This window comes from Columba livia, chromosome 17 (assembly GCF_036013475.1).
Source record: "Columba livia isolate bColLiv1 breed racing homer chromosome 17, bColLiv1.pat.W.v2, whole genome shotgun sequence".
NCBI classification, from domain to species: Eukaryota; Metazoa; Chordata; class Aves; order Columbiformes; family Columbidae; genus Columba; species Columba livia.
In genome coordinates, this window is record NC_088618.1 from 4,044,444 (window position 1) to 4,071,590 (window position 27,147).

The 27,147-nt window shown below is 52.4% G+C and overlaps 2 protein-coding genes across 7 annotated transcripts; both read left to right on the forward strand.

Moving 5' to 3' along the window:
- The first annotated feature begins 53 nt into the window (after positions 1–53).
- Positions 54–7,607, forward strand: LOC102089605 (gypsy retrotransposon integrase-like protein 1). Its single transcript, XM_065033441.1, has 8 exons — positions 54–472; positions 1,573–1,766; positions 2,577–2,688; positions 3,095–3,233; positions 3,840–3,894; positions 4,331–4,588; positions 4,674–4,784; positions 6,326–7,607. Exons 1-8 carry the CDS (start codon positions 289–291, stop codon positions 6,545–6,547), a joined length of 1,275 nt encoding a protein of 424 aa, XP_064889513.1. The 5' UTR covers positions 54–288; the 3' UTR covers positions 6,548–7,607.
- A 184-nt stretch (positions 7,608–7,791) lies between these two features.
- On the forward strand, positions 7,792–22,441 carry ABCB9 (ATP binding cassette subfamily B member 9). 6 transcript variants are annotated; one of them, XM_021285995.2, is made up of 12 exons: positions 7,792–7,908; positions 9,458–10,146; positions 10,375–10,489; positions 11,432–11,562; positions 12,465–12,670; positions 13,392–13,589; positions 15,269–15,397; positions 16,671–16,859; positions 17,397–17,570; positions 18,941–19,100; positions 19,388–19,524; positions 20,710–22,441. In XM_021285995.2, the coding sequence occupies exons 2-12, from the start codon at positions 9,534–9,536 to the stop codon at positions 21,040–21,042; spliced, it is 2,385 nt and encodes a 794-aa protein (XP_021141670.2). In that variant the 5' UTR covers positions 7,792–7,908; positions 9,458–9,533; the 3' UTR covers positions 21,043–22,441. The 6 variants fall into 6 exon arrangements, with proteins under 6 accessions (XP_021141670.2, XP_005498307.2, XP_021141688.2 ...); XM_005498250.3 differs by having other exon boundaries at positions 7,793–7,908; positions 9,455–10,146; XM_021286013.2 differs by having other exon boundaries at positions 7,817–7,908; positions 9,490–10,146.
- The last annotated feature ends 4,706 nt before the right edge of the window (positions 22,442–27,147 follow it).

The window sequence follows — 27,147 nt, forward strand, 5'->3', positions numbered from 1 at the left end:
AACTGGGAGAAAAACGAGGGTAGGTGAAACTTGCCCGTTTTTTCCAGTTTTGTGGGGTTTTTTGGTCACTTCGGTGGCGGCGCCACGGCCGGGACAGCCGCTCCGTTGGCGGGCGTTAGTGCTGCTGAGGAGCGGGGCCGGGTCTACTCGAGACGGCAGCGGCCGCCCAGGGTTATTTGCAGACGGTCCCTCCGAGCCAGCGCCGTGCCCGCGCCCGGGCGCGCTGCCGCTGTGCGCGCGGAGCGGGGGCGCGCCCGGCGGGGCCAGCCCCGGGGTCCCGCCCGGCCCATGCTGGCCATGGACTCGGCGCTGCAGGTGGCCGAGGAGGAGGTGGTGGCGGCCGAGTCGTGCGGCCCCAGCAGCAAGTTCGAGGACATTTACCGGCTGCTGGCCGAGGGCTGCTTCCCGCCCAGCTTCTGCTCCATCAAGAGGAAGAACCTCAAGCGCTACGCGCAGAAATTCGTCGTCGACGGTGGGGACCCGAGCGGGACAGCCCGGGCGGGGCGGGGGGACCCAGCGGCAGCGCCCGCCGTGCCCTTGGCCGTGGCCTCCGCGGGGGAGACGGGGCGGAGCGGGCGGGGGGAACACAGTGACAGTAACAGTGACAATGACCGTGACCCGCTGCGGGAAGGCAAAGGGTGCCGGGCCCCCCAGGTGTGCCCTCCCCGCAGCACGGGGGGCTATGTGGCTTTTGTAGTGGAGACCCCCACGATAAGAAATCCCTTGAGGTGCTGGAGCGAGCTGGGAGAAGGGAACGGAGCTGGTGAGGGGCTGGAGCACAAGTGTGATGGAGCGGCTGAGGGACCTGGGGGTTCAGCTGGAGAACAGGAGCTGAGGGGAGACCTTCTGATCTCTGAACTGCCTGAAAGGAGCTTGGAGCCAGGGGGGTCGGGCTCTGCTCCCCAGGAACAAGCGCCAGGAGCAGAGGAATCGGCCTCAAGTTGCGCCAGGGGAGGTTGAGGTTGGATCTGGGAACAATTTCTTCCCCAAAGGGCTGTGGGGCATTGGAACAGGCTGCCCAGGGCAGTGCTGGAGTCACCAGCCCTGGAGGGTTGGACAGACAAAGATGAGGTTCTCAGGGACGTGAGTTAGTGCCAGGGTTGAGTTAACAGTTGATGATCTTGAGGGTCTTTTCCAACCAAAATGATTCTGTGATTTATCACCCTTTGCAGAGGGTCAGCCCCGGGATGCACCATGACTGGTACCCACTGCCCCTGTTCTGCTGTCGCTGGGCATGGGCATCACTTTTGGGGCACAGAGCGGGGATCTCAGCAGCCTGGGGTGGCAGCAGCGCACAGTGGGCTGGGTAGGACAGGGCTGGCTGCCGGAGACCCAGGTGGCTTTATTGTGGCAGAGGGTTTCGCTTAGCTCTGGGTGCAGAAAAGAGGCCGCTGGGTTTATTTGGGGGTGATTGCAGTTTAGCAGCTTCTCCAGAGGTGTTGCTGAAGCTCCCAAGGCCACAGTTCCCCTTTGCTATGTCTCACCTGTTCTTCCCACTGTAGAAAATGACCCTTTCACTGGCACTGATGAGCTGAAAGGACCATGGTTTAGATAAACCTCTCACATCCACAGGCGGCTGCCTCTACTATGTGGGACCCAAGAAGGAGGAAAAGCGGGAGGTGATTGTGGATCCCGAACGGAGGCGTCAGGTCTTTCTGGAAAGCCATTTCACCGAAATTGGGAACCACCTAGGCCAGAAGAAGACCGTGCACCGGATTCAGAGCCGGTACTACTGGCTGGGGATTGTGAAGGATGTTGTGGACTGGGTAAGTTGAGAGCACGGACGGTGTGAGTGACACCGGTATTTCCCAGGACGTTCAGGCAGCAGCGCGCAGTGGGCAGCTAGAAGAGCCCTGATGCAGGGATGATCTTGTTTCTAGTGCCTGTTGCTTTGATGCACTAAGTAACTCTGCAGGTGAAACTGTTGGAACGTCCCGAGGCAGCTGGATAGATTGGATGTCTTTCCCCTGAGCGTCAGGAACCCTGCACAGGTAGGTGTCCTTGTGCAGGGCAGTTCTGGCCGATGTGGGGTTGTTTGGAAGAGTGCTGGGTTCAGCTTTGAGCAGGCTGGATTCCTGCCAGAGCTGCCAGTTCCCTAAACTCCAGTAACAGGAGGAGCTCAGTGTTTCCCCTGGCTCTCCGCAGCTGCTTTTAACCTGTTTTATTGCCAAACGTTCCCTGCAGCAGGGCTCTGCAAGAGTGTGGTTGTGTTGCACGGTCCAAGCAGCCCGTGCTCCTCCGGCATCCTAGGGCTGATGATTTTTCTTGCCAGCGGAAGTTTAAAATACAGTAAATATTTGCCTAGGAACAGGGTGATAAATGTCTTAGCTATAGGCCACGTTGCGAAAATTGGTTATTGCGCCAGAGAAAGCTGTCGGGTTAGTTTTGTGAAAGGAGAGCTGTGTCAGCCTGTTGTGTTTTGTCGTCTTTTTCGTGCACCCCACTATTTTAACTGGGTAGAAGGGAGCTGCTCAGACGTGATGTCCCTCTCATCCCTTCATAACCTGTCCAGTCTGAATCTGACAGAATTCATCAGCATATTTTAAAGTCCTTTGATAAGTCTTCTCCCTTTCCAGATCAAAATGTGTGAAACGTGCCAGAACGCAGAGCACAACAAGACTGTATCGCGGAAAGCAAGGCCTGTCAAAGTGGAGTCACCCTGGGAGGTGCTGGGATTAGACATTCACGGTGAGTGTTTGCAGCTGATAGGCAGTTTTTTCAAGGCTTCCACACTGGCTGTCGGGAAACATAACAGACTGACTGCTGTGTGTGAGTGGAAGTACCTTCCTCTGAGGCGAGGAGCTGCCAGGGAGGCCACAGCAGCCGCCTGAGGCGCAGCCTGGTCCACTGACTAGCTCAGCTCCCTCTCCACACACAACAGGAGCTGTGGGCATGCGTTACTTCCCAGAACTGAGGCTGCAGTGGGTGTATTTTTGCTGACAGAGGTCACAGAAATGCACTGGCCGAATGACATTGCAGAAGAGAGTCGTGCTCATTTTCACAGTCATTGTTTTGCTGGGCTGGGTTTTTAACTTTCCTCATTCGGGTGATATTACGGCATCACACTGATTTTTCGTGACGCTTGTTGACGCAGGACCTTTTCCTGAGACGAGCCAGAGCAATACGCATGTCCTCCTTGTGACCGACTACTTCAGTAAGTGGGTTGAGGCGGCTCCTCTGCAGAAGAAAGATCCCTTAGCAGTGGCTAAAGCCTTGGCTACAATTTTTTACAGGTGGGCTCTTCTGCTTTTGGTTACATTGCACCTCTGGTGAGATGGGGCACACTAGGATGTGTGTTGCAACGTCCATGAGATGGTTCCCACAAGAGCAGGAAGTCTCCCTTTTTGCAGGAGAGGCTGTGCAGCCTCTCAGCTGCTCTTTACAGGGTTCTTGGGAAGAGCCTGTTCTCTTCTTATCAGGGAAGGGGAGAAAGAGGCAGAAGCGGTTCTCTAAGTAGCTCCAAGGCCAAAAGAGCTGGTGCCCCCATTGTCTGCAGAAGTTTTAAACCACCCCCGTGCCCAGAAAGTTTGTGCTCACGTGGTACAGGTCACCACATGACATTGTCCTTGTGGAAAGCGCATGTGGCCAGCAGAGGTTTGCGTTCAGGGTGAGAAACTTTGCTTGTTTTTTCTGCTGCCTTATCATGCCGAAGCAAACAGGCTTGGCTGTTTTGGAATGGGTGGAGCCAGCAGACCGCTCTCTGCTCTTGGGGAGGTGAGCACCAGCTCCACTGAAAGCATCTGTCCATTTTCTGTCCCGTTTCTCACATGGGTTGAACTTCCCTAGCTCTACCCTGCAGCTGATGGAGTAAAACCAGTTGCGTGTCCTCTTTTATTCAGGTTTGGAGCATCCAAGAACATTTATGCCGGTCAGACGTGGGACTTCTGTGAGGAGGTAAGTCTGGTGCTGGATCATTTGGGGAAAAGCAATGTGATGTTGAGCAGGACTTTTGGGCAGTGGGACCCGAAGGCAGATCTGCAGTGTGCTGTCAAGGAGCTGATGCTGTCTTCTCCCTGCCCCAGCCCTGTTGCCAGCAGCAGATTATTTGCCGGTGGTCTTGCCGTGTTAGGGATTTAAGGTTGCGGCTCTGTGGTGTGAGTCCTCCAGCCACGCTGCTGCCATCCTGCTTGGAAAGGAAGGTCCTGTGAGATGACATCCCTGAGATTCCTGACCCACCCTGGGATTAACCCAGCTTCCCAGTGCTGCGTGAAGCCTCAAGCACAGCAACAGTCATTGCAAAACATTTTGTCAGGCTCTGACTTTTCTGGGGAGCTTTTTCTGCTGAGCAGCACAGGGACGGTGCTGTGACCATGAGCCCCTGCCTTTCCAGGTCAGCCGGCATTTGTGCGAGCGCTGGAACATCTCGCAGATCCTCACTCCCGCGGACCCTGCAGACTGCGCAGGCCTGGATGACCGCAGCGCCGAGGTGCTCAAATCCTCCATCTGCAGCGTGGTGAACGAGAAGCCCAGCGAATGGGACACCCATCTCGACCCTGTGCTCTTCGATTTCCGCACCTCGGTCAACTCCGTCACGAAGTACACCCCCTTTTTCCTCATGTTCAACAGATACGTGTGCCTGTCGTCTGAGGTAACTTCTTGACAAAGGAGAGCCTGGTAGGTGGTTTGCTGCTGGCGCGGTTGCAGGGTGACACCCAGATATCTGTTTCTTGCAGGTGGGTTTTGTCAAGGACTCCAAAGAGCAGGGAGCTAACTCCGGTAAGGCAGATGGCCTCCCACCATTCACGGCCGCAGTTCAAGAGCAGCAGAACGCGGTGAAAGAGATTGTAAGTCTTAGAGTGCCTTGAAATCATTTTGCAGCTGGGCTCCCTGCAGGGTCACTTGCCCCAGGCTGTGTGAGGGACAGGAGGGATTTGCCACTGTGATGATCGTGCCACAGCATGTTCCTGCTCAGGCACTCAGAGCCCCTGGCCCCAGTTGTCCAGAAATGCCACCTCACAGGCGTCCTTTGCCTGCTCTGTCTTGTCACCGGGCACAGCAGGCAGCTGACAGGCTCGAGTGTGGCAGGGAGCCGTGTGTCCTGCTGGGCACGAGTGAGGCAGAAGCTGGTTAAGCTCTTGCCTGAGACTCCACAGGCCTGGCCTGGGAGAAGAGGTGGCTGCTGGCACCTCAGTATGTGCCCAGGGCAGCAGGAGCAGAGCTGTACCCTCTGAGCTGACACTGTTTGGTGCCACGTGAAGCTGGTGGTGTTGCTGCTCAGAGCTGTGTGATGAAACACGGGGGACTGGCTTACGCTGTCACGGCTAATGAGAGCTGCGCCCAGCACCTGCCTTGTCATCTGCATCTCAAATCAGCCAAGGGTGTCTGTCCTTAAGCAGGGACAAAAAGCCTTTAGGGACACACTGTGTAATTAAGAATGTTAGAAGTAACCCTGCCCCAAAATGGGAGGAGATAAACTGAGAAGGTTGGGGCTGCCATGGAGGTGAGTGGCCCAGTGGGCACAGCTGGGTTTGGGGAGCAAGGCCGGCATTCCGTTCCTGAGTGTCTCTGCCACGCTAGCTGACCTTGGGCAAGTTCATTTTGTCTCTCCATTTCTTGTTTTGCTGACTTGAAAAATGACCTCAGTGTCCCCTGCGAAGTGCTTGTGCCAAAAAATAATAGACAAGGCTCAAGTGCTTTGTTTGCTCTGTCGTTTCTTAGACTCAGTCAGGGTTATGTGGTCCTCTCTGATCCCACCTGGACTGTGATTCTTCTTGCCAGGGAACAGCAGCAGTAAAACGGGACAGAAGGGAGGAGGCCTGGGAGTTGGGCATGTGGGATCTGTTCCCCGTGGATCCCTTTGGCAGCTCGGGATCAGCAGCTCAGCTCCCCTTTGTGCAGCGGAGATGCACAGTGTGGCACAGGGCAGCCAGAGCTCTGGTTAATGCCAAAGCATCCTGCCCTGTCTGTGAGGGCACTTCTGGTGTCCGGGTCACTGGCACCTACCTGAAGACAGGCCAGGTTTGGGGCTGTAATTAACAGGAGGTGATAAAAGCTTAGTTTGGCTCTGTGTTACTCCAGCCTCAATCCACTTCTGCCCTCTACTGATGGAGAAGTAACAGCTCTTCTGAGCACAGCCATGAAATCATGGTTTCTTAAAGTCTCCTAGTCTGGGCTTAGTGAGAATAAGGCTGAAAAGACCTTGCTTAGTCCCTCCCCTGCCCCGGGGTGCAAGGAGCTGAGCTGGCGCTTGCTGGCACAGCCTGGCCTTGCCAAGCCAAGTTTTGCACACTGCAGCGCCGACTCACTGCCCGAGCTCACGTGAGACAGCTGCGAGTTGATCTTTAATCAGCATCTCGAGGCCAAACCCAAGTAATCTGCTTCGCAGGTGATCGCCAACATGACGGCAGCCTACAAGCGGGGGCGGAAGAGTGTGAAAAGGAAAAGCCGGGGCCTGCCCTCTCTTGCCTTCAAAGTGGAAGACAACGTGTTTGGGGACAGTGGTGCCACCTCTCTGAAGAAGCTGAAGAAGGGGCAGTTTGTGTCGTTTCAGATCGAGACGGTCCTGCCGCCCGAGCAGAGTTTGTCTGGCCTGAAGAAAACCAGTTAGTCTCTGGGGCTTTTTCGGGGCTCCTGCAGGGCTGGGGACAGTAGCATGGACTGTCCCTGAGGTTTGTGGCCCAGCTGCCTGGGAGACCAGGGCACAGAAGTGCCTGCCCTGTCCTGGGGGAAAGGAAGGGGAAGGTTCAGACAAAGGTGTCTGTTCAGTCTCTTCCCAGTCCAGCTTTGCCCTCGGACCATCGCTCCGACCGAGGGAGGTGGCACCATCCAGCCTCCTTTACGTTTTGGACTACGGTGTGGAAACTGCCCCTTTGGGAGCAATTGCGTCAACGCCTGGGAGGTGATCTGGGTGCAGATGAGAACCAGAGACTAGACCTGACTTTAGCTAGATCGCAGTTTGTTTCCTACAAGCTAAACCTGTCCTCCCCACGGTTCCCTTGAACCGGGAGGAGTCAGGCCAGGTCTGACGGCATTCCCGGTGGACATGGGAATGGCTTGAAGTGAGCTTTTTTTTTTTTAGTTTTAAGCACTAATTAGCAGAAATAAAATTGACAATAGAAAGTGGATATTTTAAATTTTGGTTATCCAGGCAGAGAAAAATGAATTTTCCCTTTTTAATGTCGCCATTCCATTCTCTCTAGAAACTGAATGAATTCTAGGAATCCTGTGGGCTGTTCCTGCACTAGTGAGGGTTATAGGCGTGTTTTTAAGCCCAGTGGTCCAAAAATGCAGGAAAATGAGGATAATGACACCTGTTAGTTTCTCTGCCTATATATGTGCTGGATGCACAGATGCCGCCCAGGGAGCAGCCCGAGCGCTGCCGTCCCTATGGAGCTGCCACAGCAATTTCAAGGGGGAAAAATAACTTAAAAGCTGGATTTCTTGAAACTGCATCCCTCATCGTGTTAGGGGTTAATTTAAACCCCTGTGGAGCCCCTGTTTAGGGGTTAATTTAGAACCATGTCAAACCCCTATTTAGGAATTAATTTAAAGAAAAAAAAAAAAAAAGGATGTTGAGCCCTTGTCCTGGTTGCTTTTGGAGCCAAGTCGTGTGTTGTATTTTTCTCCCTCTGCTGCAGAAATTAAATAAAACCGATAAAGATAAAAAATTTTTAAATAATGATTTTTTGGGGGGGGAAATATATATATTTCTGTATTTTCTAAAGTGGGGGAAACCCTGGGGCTGGTAAGGGCAGGGTTTGCCCAGGGCGGTACCGGGGCACCGGGCCCCCCGTTGCCGCCCTGTCCCGTTAACGGGCGGGCGGGGGCGGAGCCAGGACCGCGCCGCAGCGAGGGGGTGTGGTCATGGGCGGAGCCACATCATAAGCCCCGCCCCTTGCCGACCTTGTTCCCGGGACGCGCCGCCGCCCGCTCGCACCGCGCCGGTGTCCGTTGGTGCCCCTGCCGCCGGTAAGAGCCCGTCCGGGCGGGTCGGGAGCGAGTTGCCCTTGGTCGGTAAAGGGGGGAAACGGTGTGTTTGCCCCTTCTCCTTGCTATGGCGGGTACGGCCCTCCCCGGGCGTTACCCCCCGGGAGGAGCATCTCGTCCCGGGGGGAGGCAGGGAGGAGGTTGGGGACCTTCTGTGGAGCTGGGGACACCTTTGCGGGTGGCAGGGAGCTGTGGTGGCCGCTTCCTCCTCTTTCTTCTCCTCCTCCTTCTCCCCCGGGCCCGATCCGCGCAGCTTTGCAGCGGATGGCAGCAGCGAGCACCCTGGGAAGCAGGTCCAGCTCCTCCCTGACACCGCTGCTCCGCTTTGCCTCCATCCCTCCTTCCCCACCCACCCCACAAACCCTCCCTCACCCCCATATTGCAGCTTCTGCCCCGTTTTCCCCCACTCTTTAGCTTTTTATCCCATCTGCCCAACCACCAAGCCCCTCTCGGCCAAGGGTGCTGCTTGGCCAGTGCCCAGCGATGCCCTTTTGCCTGTGCTTTGCTTTCGGGTGGCTGTGGAGATGGCTGCGGTCACGCAGACCGGAGCATGGGCGAGCACAGCAACCTTCGTGCTGTGCCTTCTGCACCACACACCGTCATGAGCTGCTTGGCCAGCACAAATCTGAGGATCGGGCACCTCCCTCGTGCCGACACGTGGCACCTCTGGGCACAGCGCAGGAGCAGGTGAGCAGCTCGCTTGGTTTAAAGGAAATTGAGCTTTTCACCCTTTTCCATGTCAATTCAGACCCAGCCCCACCATCGCTGCCATCGATCAGACCCACAGGTGACAGCTGCTGTCCTGCCCCAGAGCCGCCCCTTCCCATGGGTTGCAGCTGTGGATTTCCGTCCCCCTTTAAATTTCCTCCTGGGAATTTGATTTCCTCTTTTGTTGTGTTGCTGAATTGCATGCTGACAGTGCAACGGGTTTAGTGGGTTACCCTGAATTAATATTCAAGATGGCTGGGGACAGCAAGGTGTGACAGGCTGCTGTGTCTATGATTTATTCTTTTTTTGATGAGGGGGATCTGTTTCAAAGCCGAGCTGCCCTCCCTTTCAGCTTTCATATGGTTTTCATCAGGTATTCAGTTTCAGATTTGTCCTGGGAAAGGTGAGAGGGACTCTCAGGTCATGAGTGTCCGAGTTTAACACCTACATGGCTCTGTAGTGCAGGACACGTGGGCTGCACAGATGTCCCAGCATCACGCAGCTGCTGGGGACCTCATGGCCCCGCAGCCGCCACAGCAAATGGGGACAAAGTTTCCACCAAGATGTGCAGATTTCTGCTGTGGGGTTCAGGATGGGCACAGGCTTCTGAGAGGGAAGTTTGTCTTCATTTGTGCTACTCATTGTATGAAAGATTTTGGAGCTTGTTCAGCAGGGGAGTGGAGGAAGGAGCAGATAGTGGTGTCCAGGGTCAGGACAGGCTGGTGGGGACCTGGCATGGTTGTCCCCCCATCTTGCTTTCCTTTTCCCACCACCTTCCCAGAGCAAATAACAACCCTGGCCCCTTCTTCTTGCCCCACAGCAGAGGCCGACATGACCATGTCTTCCTCGTGCTAGGGCCACTCCTACTGCCTCGGTGACCCCCCAGCCTGGTGGCGAGAATGCGCGCATGGAAGGCGGTGGCCAGCACGCTGGCACTCAGCGGGACCGATGTGGTGGTCACCACACTGCTCTACACCCACGGCCGGGGTGGCCGGGACATCCTGCAGGACCTGCGGCACTTCAACATCTTCAACTCGATGCTGGACATCTGGGGGGGCTGCCTGTACCGCAGCTGTGTGCTGCTGGGGGCTGCCATCGGGGTGGCCACCAACACGGCCTATGGGCCCCGGCGCCTCAGGGCATCGCGGACCTTCATCGCCATCGTCTGCCTCCTCATGGGCATCTACATGATGGTGAAGCTGCTGCTCTACTCGGAGGTGCGGAGGACCATCAGGGACCCCTGGTTCTGGGGGCTCTTTGCCTGGACCTACGTGGCGCTGGCGGCCACCTTTGGGCTGTGGCAGCTGCTGGCCTGTGTCACCTCCTCCCGCGAGGCGCTGGGGCCCAGCTCTGAGTCTCGCACCGAGGCGGAGGAGAGCTGTGATGGCAGCGCCCAGAGGGACAAGCGGGAGGAGGCGGCGAGTCCCACCATCCATAAACTGCTGTCCTACACCAAGCCAGATGCCTTCCTCCTGGGCATTGCCTCCTTCTTCCTCCTCGTGGCCGCTCTGGGTGAGCAAAGAGACTAGGGGGGCTGTGGTAGGGGATAAAATACACAGGGAAATTAAAGATCCCTGAGTGCCCCTAAGGGCAGCACCTCCTGAGATATCTCATGCAACGGCCAGATATCTCCATGGTGGGGATGAGGTTGTCCACTGACCATCGCAGTTGGAAATACATGTCCTGTGCTGATCCCACGTGGTGGGACTGAAACCCCTTGTCCTTATGCTTGTCTGGCAGGAGAGACCTTCCTGCCCTACTACACGGGGCTGGCCATCGATGGCATCGTGGTGCAGAAGAGCATGGACCGCTTCTCCACAGCAGTGCTGGTCATGTCGCTGCTCGCCATAGGAAGGTAATTGCAGGGGCTGGTTTTGGCCCCAGCCAGGAGGAGTTTGGGGTTTTCCAGCAGGAGCTGGTGGTGGTGGTGGGCACGGGCTGTCTGACCTGCTGCTGCTCCGCCAGGTCCCTGACAGACCCCAGGGACGTGCTTTGATTTCTCTGCGCTGTCACAGTGCAGAGAGGCCATGGTGGGAATCGTGAGGCCATTGCATAGCCCTGCACATCCGCTGGTGGTGGGAGAGCAGGAGCAGACACAGGATGGGCTTCCTGGGGAATGGTATAATAGAATCACAGGATAGTTTGGGTTGAAGGGACCTTCAAAGTTCATCCAGTGCCACCCCTGCCATGCGCAGGGACATCTTCACCAGCTCAGGTTGCTCAGAGCCCCGTCCAGCCTGGCCTGGGATGTCTCCAGGGATGGTTCATCCACCACCTCTCTGCCCAACCTGGGCCAGGCTCTCACCACCCTCAGGGACAACAATTCCTTCCTCATGTCCAGCCTGAATCTCCCCTCTTTTAGTTTAAAACCATCAGCCCTTGTCCTATCACAACAGGCCCTGCTTAAAAGTCTGTCCCCATCTTTCTTGTTTGCTCCTTTTAAGCACTGAAAGGTGCAATAAGGTCTTCCCGGAGCTTCTCCAGGCTGAACACCCCCAGATCTCTTGGCCTGTCCTCCCACCCCTTGGATCATTTTCATGGCCTCCTCTGGACCTTCTCCAACCCTGCAGAGTTGTGTCCCCTCTTGAAGCTTGTCACTATGGGATTAGCACCAGCTGTCCCCATGCTGGTAGCACCCAGAGGAGGTGTGGGTTGGTTTAGACATCACTTCCCCAGGGTGGAAAGTGGTACCAGCACAGCATTGCCCAAAGGCCTTGGCCCGAGCGTCGGGTTGTTTGTGTTGCTGAGGAGCGGGTTTCGTGTCCATTGGTCTATAACGTTTCTTATCTGCAATTAGCTCATTTGCCGCAGGTATCCGGGGCGGCGTTTTTACGCTCATATTTGCAAGACTGAATATTCGCCTTCGCAACTGCCTCTTCAGGTCGCTGGTGGCTCAGGAGATGAGTTTCTTTGATGAGAACCGCACAGGTTGGTTCCTCTTTCCCCCAGATTTGCTCTCACCCCTCTATTCCGACCCCTATTTTTTTCCCCTGGGTTTGCCCCACCAGCACACAGCAGATTGGGGGCAGCCAGGGACGGCACCCAAATGCTCATGGTTAGAAACAACAACAGAAAACTCTTTGGGGTACTTCCCACCGTGGGGTTGGGACGGGATTGCCCAGCGCCCTGGGGTTGTCCCATGGCCACCAATCAGCCTGACATGCAGCAGCCCTGGGGCTGATTTGTCCATCTCCAGTCATCCCCAAAACACCTCCTTTCCTCCTCCCGTACCTCCCGCAGTGCCCACTGCTTGGCTGCTCTGCAGCTCTGCTCCCGGCACAGGAAACCTCAGATGTGTGAAGTTTTCTGGCCATGCTTGTGGCTTTCCTTGCTTGTCACTCTGTCCTGTCCCAGTCTGTGCCACTCTGGTGTGGTCCAAATCTGCTGTAACTTTTCCCACATCTAATTTCTTCTCGGTGATATTTTTAGTTTTGAGGCTGTTGCCATATTTAGCAATTGCTGCACTGTGCCCTGGTAGCTGAGGACACCAGAGATGTTACTGTAAGTGGGATACAAGTAACCCTGGACTAACACACACAAGTATGGAAGTTCAGCTGGACTCATAGAATCATAGAATGGTTTGGGTTGGAAGGAACCTTCAAGGATCATCTAGTTCAACCCCCAAACACAGGCCTAGTATTTAGGAATTCAGGGTGATGTTTGCTGGCTGGTTGGAACCAACATTTGGTTCCACCAAAGGACACCACAGGAGATTCACCCTGATGGTGGCTCTTCTGGCCCCTGGCATGGGACATGGGACGTGGCTCAACAGTGACCTGCAGTGGTGACATGTCCCTGCTCTTCCCCTCCCCATCCCCTCGTTACTGCAGGGGACATCATCTCCCGCCTGACATCGGACACGACCATCGTGAGTGACCTGGTCTCCCAGAACATCAACATCTTCCTGCGCAATGTGGTGAAGGCCACGGGAGTGATCTTTTTCATGTTCAGCCTCTCCTGGAAGCTCTCACTCGTCACCTTCATGGGCTTCCCTATCATCATGCTGGTGTCCGATGTCTATGGGAAGTACTACCAGGTAGGCAGGAGAAGCCACGGTGTGCCGCAACGCTGGGCTGTTCCCCTTGTGAAGCCATCGTGGAGGCTCGGGGTGGCCTTGGAGCTGGTGGGGCTGATGCTCAGGTGCTTTGCTGCTGGCAGTGGGGCAGGACGACAGCATTAAACCTGTATGGAAAGATAAGCATAGCCTTGGCTTTCACCTTGCTTCATGCTTAAGAGTTGAAGCACCTCAGGTCTGACAGGAGAGGTGGCTTGGCCATGGGATGTCCCGTATGTGCCTGTCTGTCCTCATGCAATCTGTCCACTCCCCGCCCTTTGGAGTGACTCGAGTGCGGTTAAAGTCAGTGCCAAGCTCTGCCTAGGGCTAGCGTGGGCCAAGGGCCATCCCACGTGGCTAATGCTGTGCCCCATGGCCCATGCGAGACCTGTCCCTGCCTTGGAAACTGGGCTTCTGGGCTGGCCTGTCCCATCAGGGCACTGGGAGCAGCAGCTCAGCTTCCCAAGTGGCCCCAGCCACAGCACTTCTGCTCCTGCAGCTGAAGTCCCTCCTTGGGGACAGCACAACAAATCCCTCACAGCACAACATCCCAAAGCATGGGATGTATCCCAGTATTCAGCCTCGTTGCCCATGGTCTCAGAAAATGTCACCGTGCCTTGTTTTGCGGAGCCCGGCAGAGTCCGGGGTGTGCAGGGAGAGGTGCTGCAGGCGCCCGCTGAGCCTCCTCTGCCTCCCCCCGCAGAAGCTCTCTAAGGAGGTGCAGAATGCGCTGGCCAAGGCCAACAACACCGCCGAGGAGACCATCTCGGCCATGAAGACTGTCCGCAGCTTCGCCAACGAGGAGACGGAGGCCAATGTGTACTGGCAGAAGCTGCAGCAGGTGTACAAGCTCAACAAGCGGGAGTCCATGGCTTACACCTACTACGTCTGGTCCAGCGGGGTAGGTGGCCAGTGATGAGGCTTCCCTACATGGGGCTGGGGACAGGCAAGGGACGTTGCTTCGGCTCCCAAAAAGTACGTGACGCAATGCGTATGCTTCTCCAGGGAGCTTTTTGGGGTGAGCTTTTTGACGTCTGCTCCCAGTACTCCTCTGGCTCTTGATTGTGATTTATTTCACTCATCAAAAAATATATTCCCATTCCCCTTAGGGCAGCACTGCATCCTGCCACCAAACAGTCTGTTTTCTCTTGCAAATAATGTAATTGATAGCCACTCAGGGTCGTGGAAAAGCCCATGTTTTGGCGTTGCTGCATTGCGTGCCTGTGCCAGCTCATCGCCGGGGCTCCGGCTGGGAAACAGCCACCGCGTTGGTTGAGCTTCTGCTCAGAAATGGAGATTTGCTGTGTGTAGGTGGTGGCGGGGGAGGCTGCTGGGGTTTGGGGTTTTTTTTTGTTTTTAAACGCCTTTTCATCATTTAAGGCCAGATGGTTTGGGGCTTCTCCTGCATTGACTGACAACTCAGGCTGTGCAAAAGCCTCACATGAAGCTGCCCTTATCTCTGCGCATTCGAGGATCTCAGTAGCCTCTGAAGGGTTTGCAGGTTATGGTGCCGTTGTGCAGCCATGGGAGACTTTGTGGCTTCCCAAGTCTGGAGGCAAAATCAGAGCTTTTTTAGCAACGTTCCTGGGCTCCCAGGTAAAGCTGGAGCACAAACTGGGTCAGCACAGATCCCACCGAGTCAAAGGCAGCAAAAACTCTCAAAAACTGCTCCTGCAGGGCTCGCGCAAAAAGAAGCCGATGGATTTAGCACAGGCCCGGTAAGAGTCTTTCTCAGAGGGAACACAGGATCTTAAGGTCAGATTGTGGCAGAGCAATAGAAGAGGAATTTTTTTCCCCAGTATTTTTGTCTGTGTGAATTTACAGCAAATATCCTGCAAATGTTGCACAGAGCACCAGGGCATCGCTGCTTTTCTGAGCACCCCGGGCAGGATGGAACAAAACCAGCTGAATAAAGGCAGGGGCTGGTCTTTGTCATATCAGAGCTGATTTGTCTCTTTTCTGGAGTAGCTGGTACCCCCCTGATTTCAGGCTGGAGCTGAGATTATGCTTCAGGAACTTGTACATGCAAAGAGGATTTTTCACATTAACTTTTAGCTTGATTTAGTGCTCTAAATTAAAATGTGTCTAACCCTAACCCTAATCCTAACCATAACCCTAGCCTAACCCTGACCCTGACCATAACACTGACGCTAACCCTAACCTAAGTTTAACCCTAACCCAAACCTAACCCTGACCCTGACCATAAGTGGTGAGGTGACTGCATGTGTCAGATAATTTGAGTGTAGATTATTACACTTAAGGACATTAGTCCAAGAGAGACGTTCACGAGATGCTCTGTTATTTAAGATAAATTCTCTCTCCTTGGCTCTTGCCCGTCTGGACTTGGGTTTTGTTAAAAGACGCCAGCCCAGCTCCTTAAATCAGCCCATGTACTTGAGTTGTTTTTCCCTTCTCACACCGGTGCTCGCTGCTGGGGCTGTCAGCTGTCAGGGATGCTCCATTCGGGCCTCAAAGAATAAATGTCAGCACATAAATTGTGGGCTGTTGTGTGAGTAATTACAAATACACCAAAATATCTGTTGTCCTTGCTGATTTTTTGGGGTGTTTTCTTGCTTTCAGCTGACTCTCCTGGTGGTCCAGGTCAGCATCCTTTACTACGGTGGGCACCTGGTGATCTCAGAGCAAATGACAAGCGGGAACCTGATCTCGTTCATCATTTATGAGTTCGTTTTAGGAGACTGCATGGAGGTGAGTCTGTTTTACCCCCCAGGCTACCCTGTATCAAGACAATATTTGTCTTCTAGAAGGTCCCAGGGCAGTCGCAGGGTGTTGGGTTCCCTGAGACATGTTTCCTTGGTGGCTTTGTGCACTCGTGGGCTGGTCCTCCAATCCTGCTGTGGCTTCTCACTCTGAACATGCCCAAAACAGCTCGTCCCCCAATAATGCAACTGGGACCAAAGGGGCCAGGCTGATCCAGTCGAAGGGCAGAGTCCTGGCTGCCTCCCAAGCACGTTTCTTGGCCTGAAGGATGCACGGATTATGAAGCTGCCTGTTAAATTTCAGGCTTTATTAAAAACTTAATTATATTGCTTCTTTTTTTTTCTTCTCCCCTGGAATAGGCTGCAAGCTGCTGTGTTGGCAGCATGTTAGCAAGATGGGATTGTGGGTGGGAGGGTAGAGCCCACCCAGGGCTGCCTTCCCCTTGCAAAGGCGTAAGCTTGGCTAATCGAGGCAGAAACGATCAAACTGAGGTTTCCTCACAGCCAAGCGTGGTTTCGGCGGCGTTTCAGCCTTTGTGGAGTGGCAGAGCTGGAGGCAGCTCGCCCGGCTCTCACCATCTGTTTGATGACTGCATGCTCTGGTGGTGTTTCCAGGCTGTGTTTTTGGTGTGAGTTTGGTTTGGTTTGGGCTTTTTTTCCCATCCTGATGGGAGGGGCAGTTGCAGTACAAGCTGCTCTGAAGCTCTGGGTTTAATATTGCAGAGAGCCGATGTGACGGTGGGTTATGCCAGGGAAGCTGGTGTCAGAATGCAGAGGTTGTAGTTGTGAAAGCACAAAGGTAAATCCACCAGGACCATATTCTGGCAGGAACAGCCATACCAGCTGCCTAGAAAGGTCCAGCCTGGAGCTGCTGTGTGTTTGGGACACGTGCTGGGGAATGAGCCAGCACCTTCGGGACCGGGGTGATGTGCTGCTGTACATGAACCTGGTTTAACCATTGGCTTAGGAAGCTGCTGACCTTGAGCAGGGAAAGATGAGTGCAGGATTTTGTTGGAATTTCTTCCCAGAAAGTGTTGTTGGGCATTGGAACAGGCTGCCCAGGGAAGTGGTAGAGTCACCGTCCCTGGAGGGGTTTAAAAGACGTGTAGATGAAGTTCTTGGGGACATAGTTTAGTGACAGTGTTAGGTTAAGAGTTGGACTGAATGATCTTGGGGGTCTCTTCCAACCAAAGTAATTCTGTGGTTCTACGATTGACTTTTCCATCTCATGGGAGGTCTCACCATTGCCTCTTCCCTTCCAGTCCGTCGGCTCCGTCTACAGCGGCCTGATGCAGGGAGTGGGAGCTGCCGAGAAGGTGTTTGAGTTCATCGACCGCAAGCCAACAATGGTGAATGACGGGTCCCTGGCCCCAGACCATGTGGACGGGAAGGTGGAGTTCAGAAACGTGACGTTTTCCTACCGCACTCGCTCCTCAACGCAGGTGCTCGAGGTGAGCCCCGCGGGCGCAGGGCGCTCCCCACCACGAGGCATCACGCGCTGCTTCTGCATCGTGGCCAGAACCCTTCCCCAGCCCATGGGAAATGTCACCTGCCTTTAGAGATGCATAAAGGCGAGCTCAACAGCACGCTGGAAAAGAGATTATATGGAACAGTGGGTGTTTAGGGCCAGTCTTTCTTACAAGGAATGAGATTTATTAATAAAACCCTTGTTCCCCACTCAGGCATGGTGCAGGGCTTTGTGCCAAGCTGTTGCAGACGGTTTCCATGAGAGGAGGGTTGGGGGCAGGGGGAAGCAGCAAAGAGGTTAGTTTGCTTTGCAGTTTTTAGAGATCCTGCAGTGTCAGGCAAATTTGAAGCAATTTTGGAGGCTTCTTGCTTCCTCAGAGCCAGGAGAGATGGCTGATGTGGCATGTCACCAAGGTGGGGGATCACCATGGCCAGATTTTGGGTCCCATTCTTGCATAGAGCCTCAGCAACTGCCCTGGGACAAGCCAGGACATGAACCTGCTCTCCTGTCTGTGTTGCAGAATGTGTCCTTCATCCTGCACCCTGGCAAAGTGACGGCGCTGGTGGGTCCTTCGGGAAGTGGGAAAAGCTCCTGTGTCAACATCTTGGAGAACTTCTACCCTCTGCAAGACGGGCAGGTGCTGCTGGACGGGCATCCCATTAACATGTACGATCACAAGTACCTGCACTCCGTGGTACGAGCGCCTGATACGTGTATTCGAGCTGTGGCCTGCCGCGATCAGAGGGGATGGATGGTAGCGTTGTGTGGTGCTTTGGATTTGATCTGGCAACTTCTGAAATGTCCAGAAAGCTGGAGGTGGTCCAGGAAATGAATGCAGATATTTTGTGGAGGTGGAAGTGAGAGGAATGGAGGGTGGTTTCACGGGGAGGGGGAAATCTTCCAAAAACAGAACAAGAAACATGTTTTGTTTGGTATTTTTTGGCCAACACAGTAGAAATATGTTTTTGGTTGTTGGATTAATTATTGTCTAAACTGGGTTTGGAAAAAGGGTTTTGTGTTCCTCCAGCACCTTCTGCCTTAAGATCTGAAAGTAATTCTCAGCTGATGGGGAGTTAAAGCTCTCAGGATCCAGGCGGCAGCTGGAGCACCGGAGGGACTGGGTGGTTTGCCCAGGAGAGGGGTCTGGGCCCCTTGATTCTCATCCGTTTGTCAGCACAGATCAGCCTTCATCTCTCCTGCAAGTAACTCCTGCCTTTCTTTGCTCCCAGAGCAAATGTCCTCATCAGTCAGCAGGAAAACCTAAAAACAATTGATCAGAGACAGGCTGGAAAGCCAAAGTCCATGTAACTAATTTACATTCCCTGCCCACACTGAGTGAAAATTAAAAGACAAGCTGGTCTTTCTGTTTAGAAAGTCCAGTGTGGTGTTAGGAGCGTGGGGAGAAGTCAATTAAAATATGATCATGTCTTGCTGGCTCTCTTCATGATCAGTTCTGAGCAATAATTTGGAGGGTTCAGTTTATTTCAATATTGAGTGTTTGACAAAGCAGGTGGAATGTGAGAGCGAGGAACAACGGCTGGGAGGTAGGACAGGGAGGCTGTTGCTAAGCGATTTGGGAATTGCAGCAGCTATGTCTCTAACTTGCTAATTTTGGATTAAAAGATTCAGGAGGGCTCATTCTTTTGGCCCAAACATGATTACTGGTGTTGCATGGAAGATCAGCCAGACCCTGGAAGAGGTTCTCTTCAGCGTGCCTGTCCCAGCAACTGGTTTCCCATAATGGGAAGAGAAAACAGTGATGGGAATGACAGGTCTTGGAGAAGGAAGCCCGTCCCAGATGCCAGTGTACCAGAATTGCATTGTTTTTCTTTCCTGTGAAATCGTTTCCCAGCAAATGATGCAAAATGGGCTGGGGCTGTCAGTGTGCACCCCATCATTAGTATCCTCATTAGAAGCTCACATTGAGGCACTTCTATATCTCGGTTTAATGGTAAGGCTCTGCCCACTGGAGTCCTTCCCCAGCAGGAACAAATGCCGATGATATGAGATGCCACTGGCACGTCTTCTGCTCCCAACCCTTTGCTCTTCCCTCCTGTTCTGCAGATCTCCCTGGTGAGCCAAGAGCCGGTGCTGTTCGCCCGCTCGATTGCGGATAATATTTCTTACGGCTTAACCTCGGCCTCCTTCGAGTCGGTTGTCCAGGCTGCCCAGAAGGCCAACGCGCATGGCTTCATCACCGAGTTACAAGACGGCTACCACACAGGTACCAGAATCCTAAAAATATTGCCTAGGGAAAGCAGAGACTCTCCCCTCAGGTGAAAGTCAGGCAGGTAGTGATGGACACGAGACTTGTGGTGATGTAAGGATGGTTCCATGGAGGGGTGCAGCTGCCTTAACTCATTTAAACTGCTGTGCTAAGTGAGCAGAAGCATTTACCTCGTCTTTGCTTCAAAGCGTGACACCACTCTGAAGCTGCTGGCTGGGAGGTGAACTCAATGGCAGCTCTTGGTTTTGATTTTTGAGCCCCTCCTCTCTCCTTTGACCCAACAGAGGCAGGAGAAAAAGGAGCCCAGCTGTCAGGTGGCCAGAAGCAGAGAGTGGCAATTGCCAGGGCCTTGATCCGAAGCCCCCCCATCCTCATCCTGGATGAAGCCACGAGCGCGCTGGATGCGGAGAGCGAACATGCGGTGAGTAGCTGCCTCAGGCGTTTGGGCCGAAGAGGCAATTTGGGTTTGGAGGAAAGACTGTAGCTCCAGTTGCTTCCAGCCTCTGGACAAGCTTAGTCTTGACACGGTGCAATCAGAGGTTTGGGTAAGACACTAATTCCTGAGTGGGAATTTGCTTCCAACACTGCTGTAGCCACCAGGAAGGAATTAATCTTGTCCTCATGGCATCTAATGCCTGACAAATCAGATAAGATAATCTCAGCTGATTTTTTTATGTGAAAAGTGTTAATTGGCAGAGAACAGCATTGTGCAGCCTTTTAGGACAGGACATGGAGGAAGACTCTAAAAACTGGTACTGCAGCAGGCAGAGTAGGACGGCCCTGGCTAACAGGCTGAGGCACCAAAGAAACCACGCTGGCAGGAAAGTCCATGGGCTGTCGGTGAACTGAGCTGGTTTATCTGTCAGGGATGAGATGACCAAACAGCTCTGGCAGTGGCAGTCTGGCCTCACTGCTTTAATGACATGAGGGAAGGCCAGTTCAAGGTTGAGAAGTGAGGATGTGTCTCCAGGTCCCAGAGTATGAGCGGTGCCGGTCCCCAGTGCGGGGCAGCACAAGCGTCTGATCTTGGAGCAGCTCGTGGGCTCACAGGTCTTCAGCCATGCGTGTGGGATCTGATGCCAGTCCAGGGCTGGGTTTGGCTAGCCCGGGGTGTCAATGCAACACATGGCCTGATGACCATCTGCCTGCCTTTAGACCTCAATGCTGTTGTCTGTCTCTTGGCTGCTTTGCCTGGAGATACCCATGCAACAGCCCTGCTCTTCTGAGCAGCTGCATTTACCAGGTATTGTCTTCCTGCGGCCCATGCCAACACCTCGTGGCCTCCAAATCTGGGGCCCAGCTCTGCCAAGAACCCAGTGTGCAGGATCAGACCTGTCTGCAGATCACAGCTGCAGGCTGGCTGGACCGAGATGGTGTTTTGAGGACTGGCTGGACCGAGATGGTGTTTTGGGCTGCACAGCACAAGTGGGGAGCTGGAGTGGACGTGCTGGTGCTGGTAGTGCTGCAGGGAGTCCTGTGTCCTCCATAGCCAAAGAGCAAACCTCCCATCCAGAGGTTTCCTAACCCCGGCCACAAAGCTGCTGCTTTCCCTTCCAAAGCGGAGCCAGCAATACTCAGGCACTAACGCCTTTTTCCTCCTGCGCAGATTCAACAGGCGATTTACGGCGATTTGCAGAACCACACGGTGCTTGTCATCGCTCACAGGCTGAGCACTGTGGAGAAGGCACACAACATCGTTGTGCTGGACAAGGGCCGCGTGGTGCAGCAGGGCTCGCACAAGGAGCTGATGAAAGAAGAAGGAGGCCTTTATTCCAAACTGGTGCAGAGACAGATCCTGGGGCTGGAAGGGGCCGGCGCAGACGGTCACCAACCCGCAGCCCGGGGGGATTCAGCGAAGGCGCCCGGCGGGCTGGAGGAAGAGTTCAGGATAGACCATCCCGTGGCGCAGGACGATTACAACAACGTGATTCACAAGTGAGAGCGGTGAGGGCCGGCACCCCAGACGCTTGCTGGGACACCGAGATGGGGGACGGCTTGCCAAGGGGCCGGTGCTGCAGAACGCCGGCCGCTGGGTTCCCCCGCGCACGTCCCGCACCCGTGCACACACAAACACGCACTATCGAGCTTCCTGCATCGCGGGCAGACGCCGGCTGGTTAAACAGGGAAACGGATTTATTCCAGGGAGTTGGGTCTTTAGCAATTCTCAGCGTTTCTACTGGGTTTCTTTTCTTCCTACCAGTAATTCTGACTGGGACTTTTCTCCCACTGATATGCATGTGTAACTGCTACTACCTGTAATGGATGTTAAATGCATGCACGGAGGGGAGGATTGAAAACCCCCTTCAGGAATTTCAGGGGGTGGCTTTTGTGGCTGGATAGAAAAAACAGGGACTGTAAAACAAGGTCCTGCTCCCGCTCTCAATCTCTGGGGCCACTCCAGGGTCTGCTGAAGCCTGCAGGGAGCCCCCTGGCTTTGGGGAGAGCTGGGTGGCTCTGGGGGCTGAGCGCGGGAGGGTTTTGCACTGAGTGCCTGCGGGCTCAGGCTGATGACCATTGCTGCTGAGCTTGTACCATGTAGTAACCATCCTTGCTGGGGACCGGGAGGCAGATGTTGCTTTTAGATTTGCTCTTGGTGCTTGGTGGGTGTTTGGTTTTAAGGAGGAGAAGGTTTACCATAGTTGGGTTAGGTTCTGGGGGTTTTGGCTCAGGTTCGGAGTTTTTTTAATATATATTTATGCGCACTGTGCAATGTCTGTCTGGCTCCAGCATCCACTGAAAATTGGTCTGTTATTTCAGAATTATTTTTTTTTTTAACTCACAACCCCGGTGCTGGTTTGAAATAAAAACACTACTAAAGACAGGCATAAAATACTAAAAGACAGCACTTTATCAATCCCACCAAAGCTTTGTTCAGCTTCAGGCCACGCTAGTGACTTCACTGCATGGGGAATCCGTACAGTCGCTTTCCTTGAAGTCCTGCCTGAACTCTAAAATGTGTTTCTTTGAATATTGTTAACTTTTAGTATGAGAGATAGAAAGAAATATGTGGCTCCTAGTCCTTTGGATTAATGGCTCTGGCTTAGTCATGTTATCTTGCCATAGACTGGTGAAGAAACCTCTGCAGCCAGGTGGGTGCTATTGAAAAATAGCATTTACACAGGGAAGATTGACTTCAGACTGTGCATAGTTAAGAAATGATCTCAAGCACTTTAGCTTTCATGTTTTCCAATATTTAAATGCTGCTGTGTTTTACTTTTTGGCAGTTTTGCATTTTTGTTCTTGGCAATGTTTTGGTTTTGTTTAGTGCTGTTTCACAAACTCTTTAGTGTCCTTGAGGAGGGATGCTCAAAAAATAAAATACTACCTCTGCCACTCGACATCGAGCCAATCTAGTGGGGGTGTTTTCTCATTCAGGGTTTTCAATGCAAAGTTCATCTGAGATGATGGCTGAATACAGCTACCCGTGCTCCGGCTCCCTCACGGGGAATAACAAGAAGAACCTACAGAGAATTAGGTATGTAAAAGACCAGCACCTGATGATGACTATGAGCCATAGCAGTAGGTATAACCTGTTTAAGAACTTGTTTTCATCTGGGATCCCATCCGGAAATCAGCCTCGCACGAAAGGACAGGCAGACTAACCCGTTCTCAAAGCACAATGCTTTGCAGCTGGAATCCTTTTCTGCTGCTTGCTTTTGTGATACGATAAAAATCAGTGTCTAGGAAGAATGAGAGCTCTCTGGCTTATCTCCCCCCACTTAGGAAACCCCTGTTGTGCATGGCAGGCTCACTGAAATCACTCCTCAGTTCATCGCCTCAGTAAGCCGCCACGCATTCCTGCCTGATGAAAACGTGCGCTGTGGGTATGAAGAGGTTGGGGGTTCCACCCAGTGCCAGAGGGCAAGCGATTCATTCTGCATTTTTATCAGTACCTGTGAGCAGAATGTGGCCAGTGGTTCATAGCAGCGGAATTAATTTCTGCTTAATTAAAAAACTGGGGGGGAACTAGGGAAGCCGACTTACCTGAGGAAGTGCTGGTATGACGATGCTCATTAGCACAAGAGATGCCAGAAAAGAGAATTTGATCGTATTGTGTGTGTCCCTCTCGGGCAGTGCTGCAAAAACGGCATCTGGAGGATGGAGCTGGATTATTTTTATTGAGAAGAGGACAGTGGATTCCAGGAAGGGAGCCCTGCTTCCCAAGCCTGTCGTGATGACAATCCCAGCACTGTACTCCCAGGTCTGGTCCAAACAGCTTCAACTGAAATGGCACGTTGGACACACCAGACTGTCTCTGCTGGTGGCACCAGTCCAAGTTGATGAGGCCCAGCTGAACTCTTGCTTTCAGGTGCTGAACTCTTGCTTTTGCATCCAGATAACTCAAAGCCACTTTTCCATTGAGCCTCACATCTCATGGCTCAAACAAGTCTGTTCATTGTGCTGTTGGTGTGTGACAAATGCACCTGTCTGTCTGCTAAAGCCATGAGGGTTTTCTTGGAAGGGGTTTTCTGGAAGCATGGTGGGAGCGCTGCACACCACCAGCAGTACCATTTTCAAAATAACCCTAATTTTCAAGTGAAAATTGAAGTGAAAATCAGGGTCAGAGATGCCCGTTAGCCAACCTAAGCCCAGATGAGCCTAAGCCAGTGCAGCTCTGGGAACTGCTCCAGTGCTGGAACACGAGCCAACTCCTGGAGCTGCCCCGTCCCCTGGGCCTCGCTGCACGTGGGCAGTCTCTGGGTTTTGGGCTATTCTCCTGGAAACGAGGCCACTGTGCCCTCTGAAAGCCTGAACTGTAGTATTTAGTGGCTGTGGCTTTGCCCAGAGTTGATGTTTACATGGGAACACGAACAAAATCTGTTCAGGAGCTTCTCAATGACGGCGATGCAGATAAAAAGTTTCTCCTCCTCAAAGGGAAGAGTCTTTTTTGCTGGGAGGTCCGATGGGTTTATCTGAAACCTCAGCTCGAGGAGTACAGCTTGAAGACTGTCATGGCAGAACTGGAAGCAAATATGTGTTTGAAAGCACAATTGTTTAAGTTTGACTCTATATTCCATGGCAGGTTGTTTTTCCTCACTACTAATAAGCTCTAACCATTCCCTGTAATAGGTATAACCACAGTTTTATTTGATTTAAACATCGGAGAACCCTAACCAAGATGAAGTTCAAGAGCAGATTCTATAATCCTAGCGATTCCCCAAGGACACGTACTTACCCCGTGCCTCTGCACGGACAAGGTATGTGGCTCCCTGACCCAGTAAAAGAGAACACGCTGTAATGGAACAAACACAGCTGTGTTTATTCCAACAACTCATCTCCCAGTGCACCAACCTCTACCTCAATGAGCAACTGTCTGTGTTGCAGTGGCTGCGCTTTCGAGGCCCTGGGCAGGTCTGGAAATACCACAAGCAAATAGACAAAGTGCTTCTAGTTTGGGTTCAGAGACGTGTCTTAGTCTGGGGAGGAAAAATAGTACCTGCTTTTTCTACTCCAGCTTCACTGTGAGCTTAAGGCAAAGGTGTTTGCAGGTGTATAAACCTGCTCTTCTCGCGCCTGTGGCTCCCTGAAAGGAAGGAGTACAGTATAATACAATTAATTATTGCTCTTTCTCAGACAGGACCACTGTTTCTCTCCCACGATGCTGAATATGCAAGTGATTTTCATGTGTGAAGGAATCTGGATTATGAAATCTAAACAGGCGTATGTACTGTGATTAATACAGAGAAGGAAATGAAATTGCAAATAAGCCTGAAAACTTATCTGTCCATTGAGCAACCAGGCTAATAAGGGTTAATAAGCACCAAAGATTAGACTTGCAAATTCAGTCTCTACGTGACCAACCAGTTTTTCCAGGAAAATAAAAGAAGTTGTTGTGAAGGTGACTTGCAAAATATGTCTAAATCTAATAAATATGCATGGGTGCAGAGCTACTGACTGTAAAAGGATATGAGGTGACAGAAGGAAATCCAAGATCGAGTTTAAAAAGAAAAAAAATATAACATCTAATTTAAACTAGGCTGGATGCCAGTTCTCCCCAAGCCTGAAGCCTGATTCCTTATTCACCATGACATGGTTTCCACTGTAATCTTCCCAATTTTTTTGTTCTGTTTCTCCTGTAGTAAGAACTCCTGACTTCTGTACTTTGCCTGCCTGCAGTTTCAGTGTTTGTGAATGCTGTCACCCTTCAAAAGGATTTTAGCAAAGGCAAAGAGGAACCGGGGCTGGGTAGCTGATAAATCTCAGCCTGCAGCACTGCAATATTTTATAAACCCCGTAGCCTGAAATCCTGGTTTATCTGCAGTCCTTCATATTCTGGCCAAGTGATGTGCTGTCACAAAACCTTTATCGTTCATGAAGATCGCTGAATGGAAAGGCACCTTCCTACCTGTCCAAGCGGAATATGTGATTATACAAAAGCAGCTGACCCCTATCTTGTCTCAACCTCAGCCAATTTTCTGGCCAAACTTAAAACTCGATCCCATGCAGATGCTGATCAAAGTACTCAAAAGCAGACCAGATATTTAATAGAGACACCCCTCTCCAACATCCCCAGAAACCAAACATATCTACACAGGGAGAAGTTTTTTGGGGTTGTTTTTTGTTTTTTGTTTTTTTTTTTAATATCTATTGTACTTCAGCACAAATGAGTTATGTCCATTTGTGCATTTTGTGAGGACTTCATTGTTCTGCATTATGTGGCTTCTAACTTTAATACAGATTACCAGTGACTAATTCAAATAATCCACTCCTGATGTCTGGAGTGGTGAACTTCCATCAACCCCATGCAACATAAATTAGTTGGATAGTTACAGAAAAGCTCCTTAGAAGGTCACTGTAAACCATCTTTCCCCACAGCACATTGACAATACAATTATTATCATACTGTAGTGCCCTTCAGCAGAGCTGCTCACCCCGAGTATCTCTGCAGCATTATTCAGTGTGAACTTTTCCTCTCCACACTCACCTGGGACTGGGCAGTTATTAATGTTATTCCTCTTTTTAAGCAGAGGGCACTATGGAAGCTGAAGCATCCACTCAGGATCACACAGAAAGGCAGCAGTAAAACTAGATTTACAACATGAAGCTGAGTCAGACTCTTCTAAACCACACTCCCCCCATACCAATTATTTAGCTATGCTATGGAGTTAAAATCACTGATGTTCTTGGGAAGAAAGGGCTTCTTTTAATCCCTCAACTAATTCCTCTATTTATTTATACGTGTGTGTATGTTTGCAGGTGCAGACTTTACAACCTGGTTTAACACAAGGGTGTAACTCTTTTTGATGGGCAACTGCAAATACAGTCTATGGTATTGTGTTGGCATGGCAACTATCTACTGGTTCTAAATAATGAGGCTGGGCTGTAGTGGCCGTGCAGACCCACGTCCCTGCCGAGGGGCACAACTCCTGACCCACGGGTGCTGTGAGCAGCTCCACACACGAGATGTTCGGCACACACCTTAGCACCCGGCTGGCACGGTGACCTGGGCGAGCAGACGTGTCCGTGTCACTAATCACCTTCTCCACACCCTGAGCAAGCTCAGCTCAGCTTCCTGCTGCGCAAACACCCGCTCTTACCTGCCTCCCAACACCCTCGTTAGCATTGCGGGTGTGTGGGAGGCCTTTATCCAGCAGTGTCACATTGTTGGTCTTTATTACCTATGGATAATAACGACAGAGGGGGCTTTTGGGGGGCTGAGTGGCACTGAGCTTAGTTATAGGGCAAAAGAACAGATGTATAGCAGTCATATCTTCATTCAGTCCTTCCGAGAAGTACCAGGTCACTTCCTGAACGTAACATCATTAATAGCATTACATCAGAGTAATGAATTACATTCATTCACTACACTGATTTTTTTTCTTCCAGTTATGATACATCAAACACGTCAGCTCCAAAGGACAATGAGCACATGGTCATTCCCTGCCCTGTTCCCTTGGCTCGGGTGCTGGCTCTGGCTCTCTCCGGTGTTACGCACACGGAATCAAGCACGCTGACAGTCCCGTCGCTACAGAAACAGGCCAGGAAGGTGCTGCACACCTAGAGATGCTTACAACTTAGGCTCCACGAACACAATTAGTCGTTT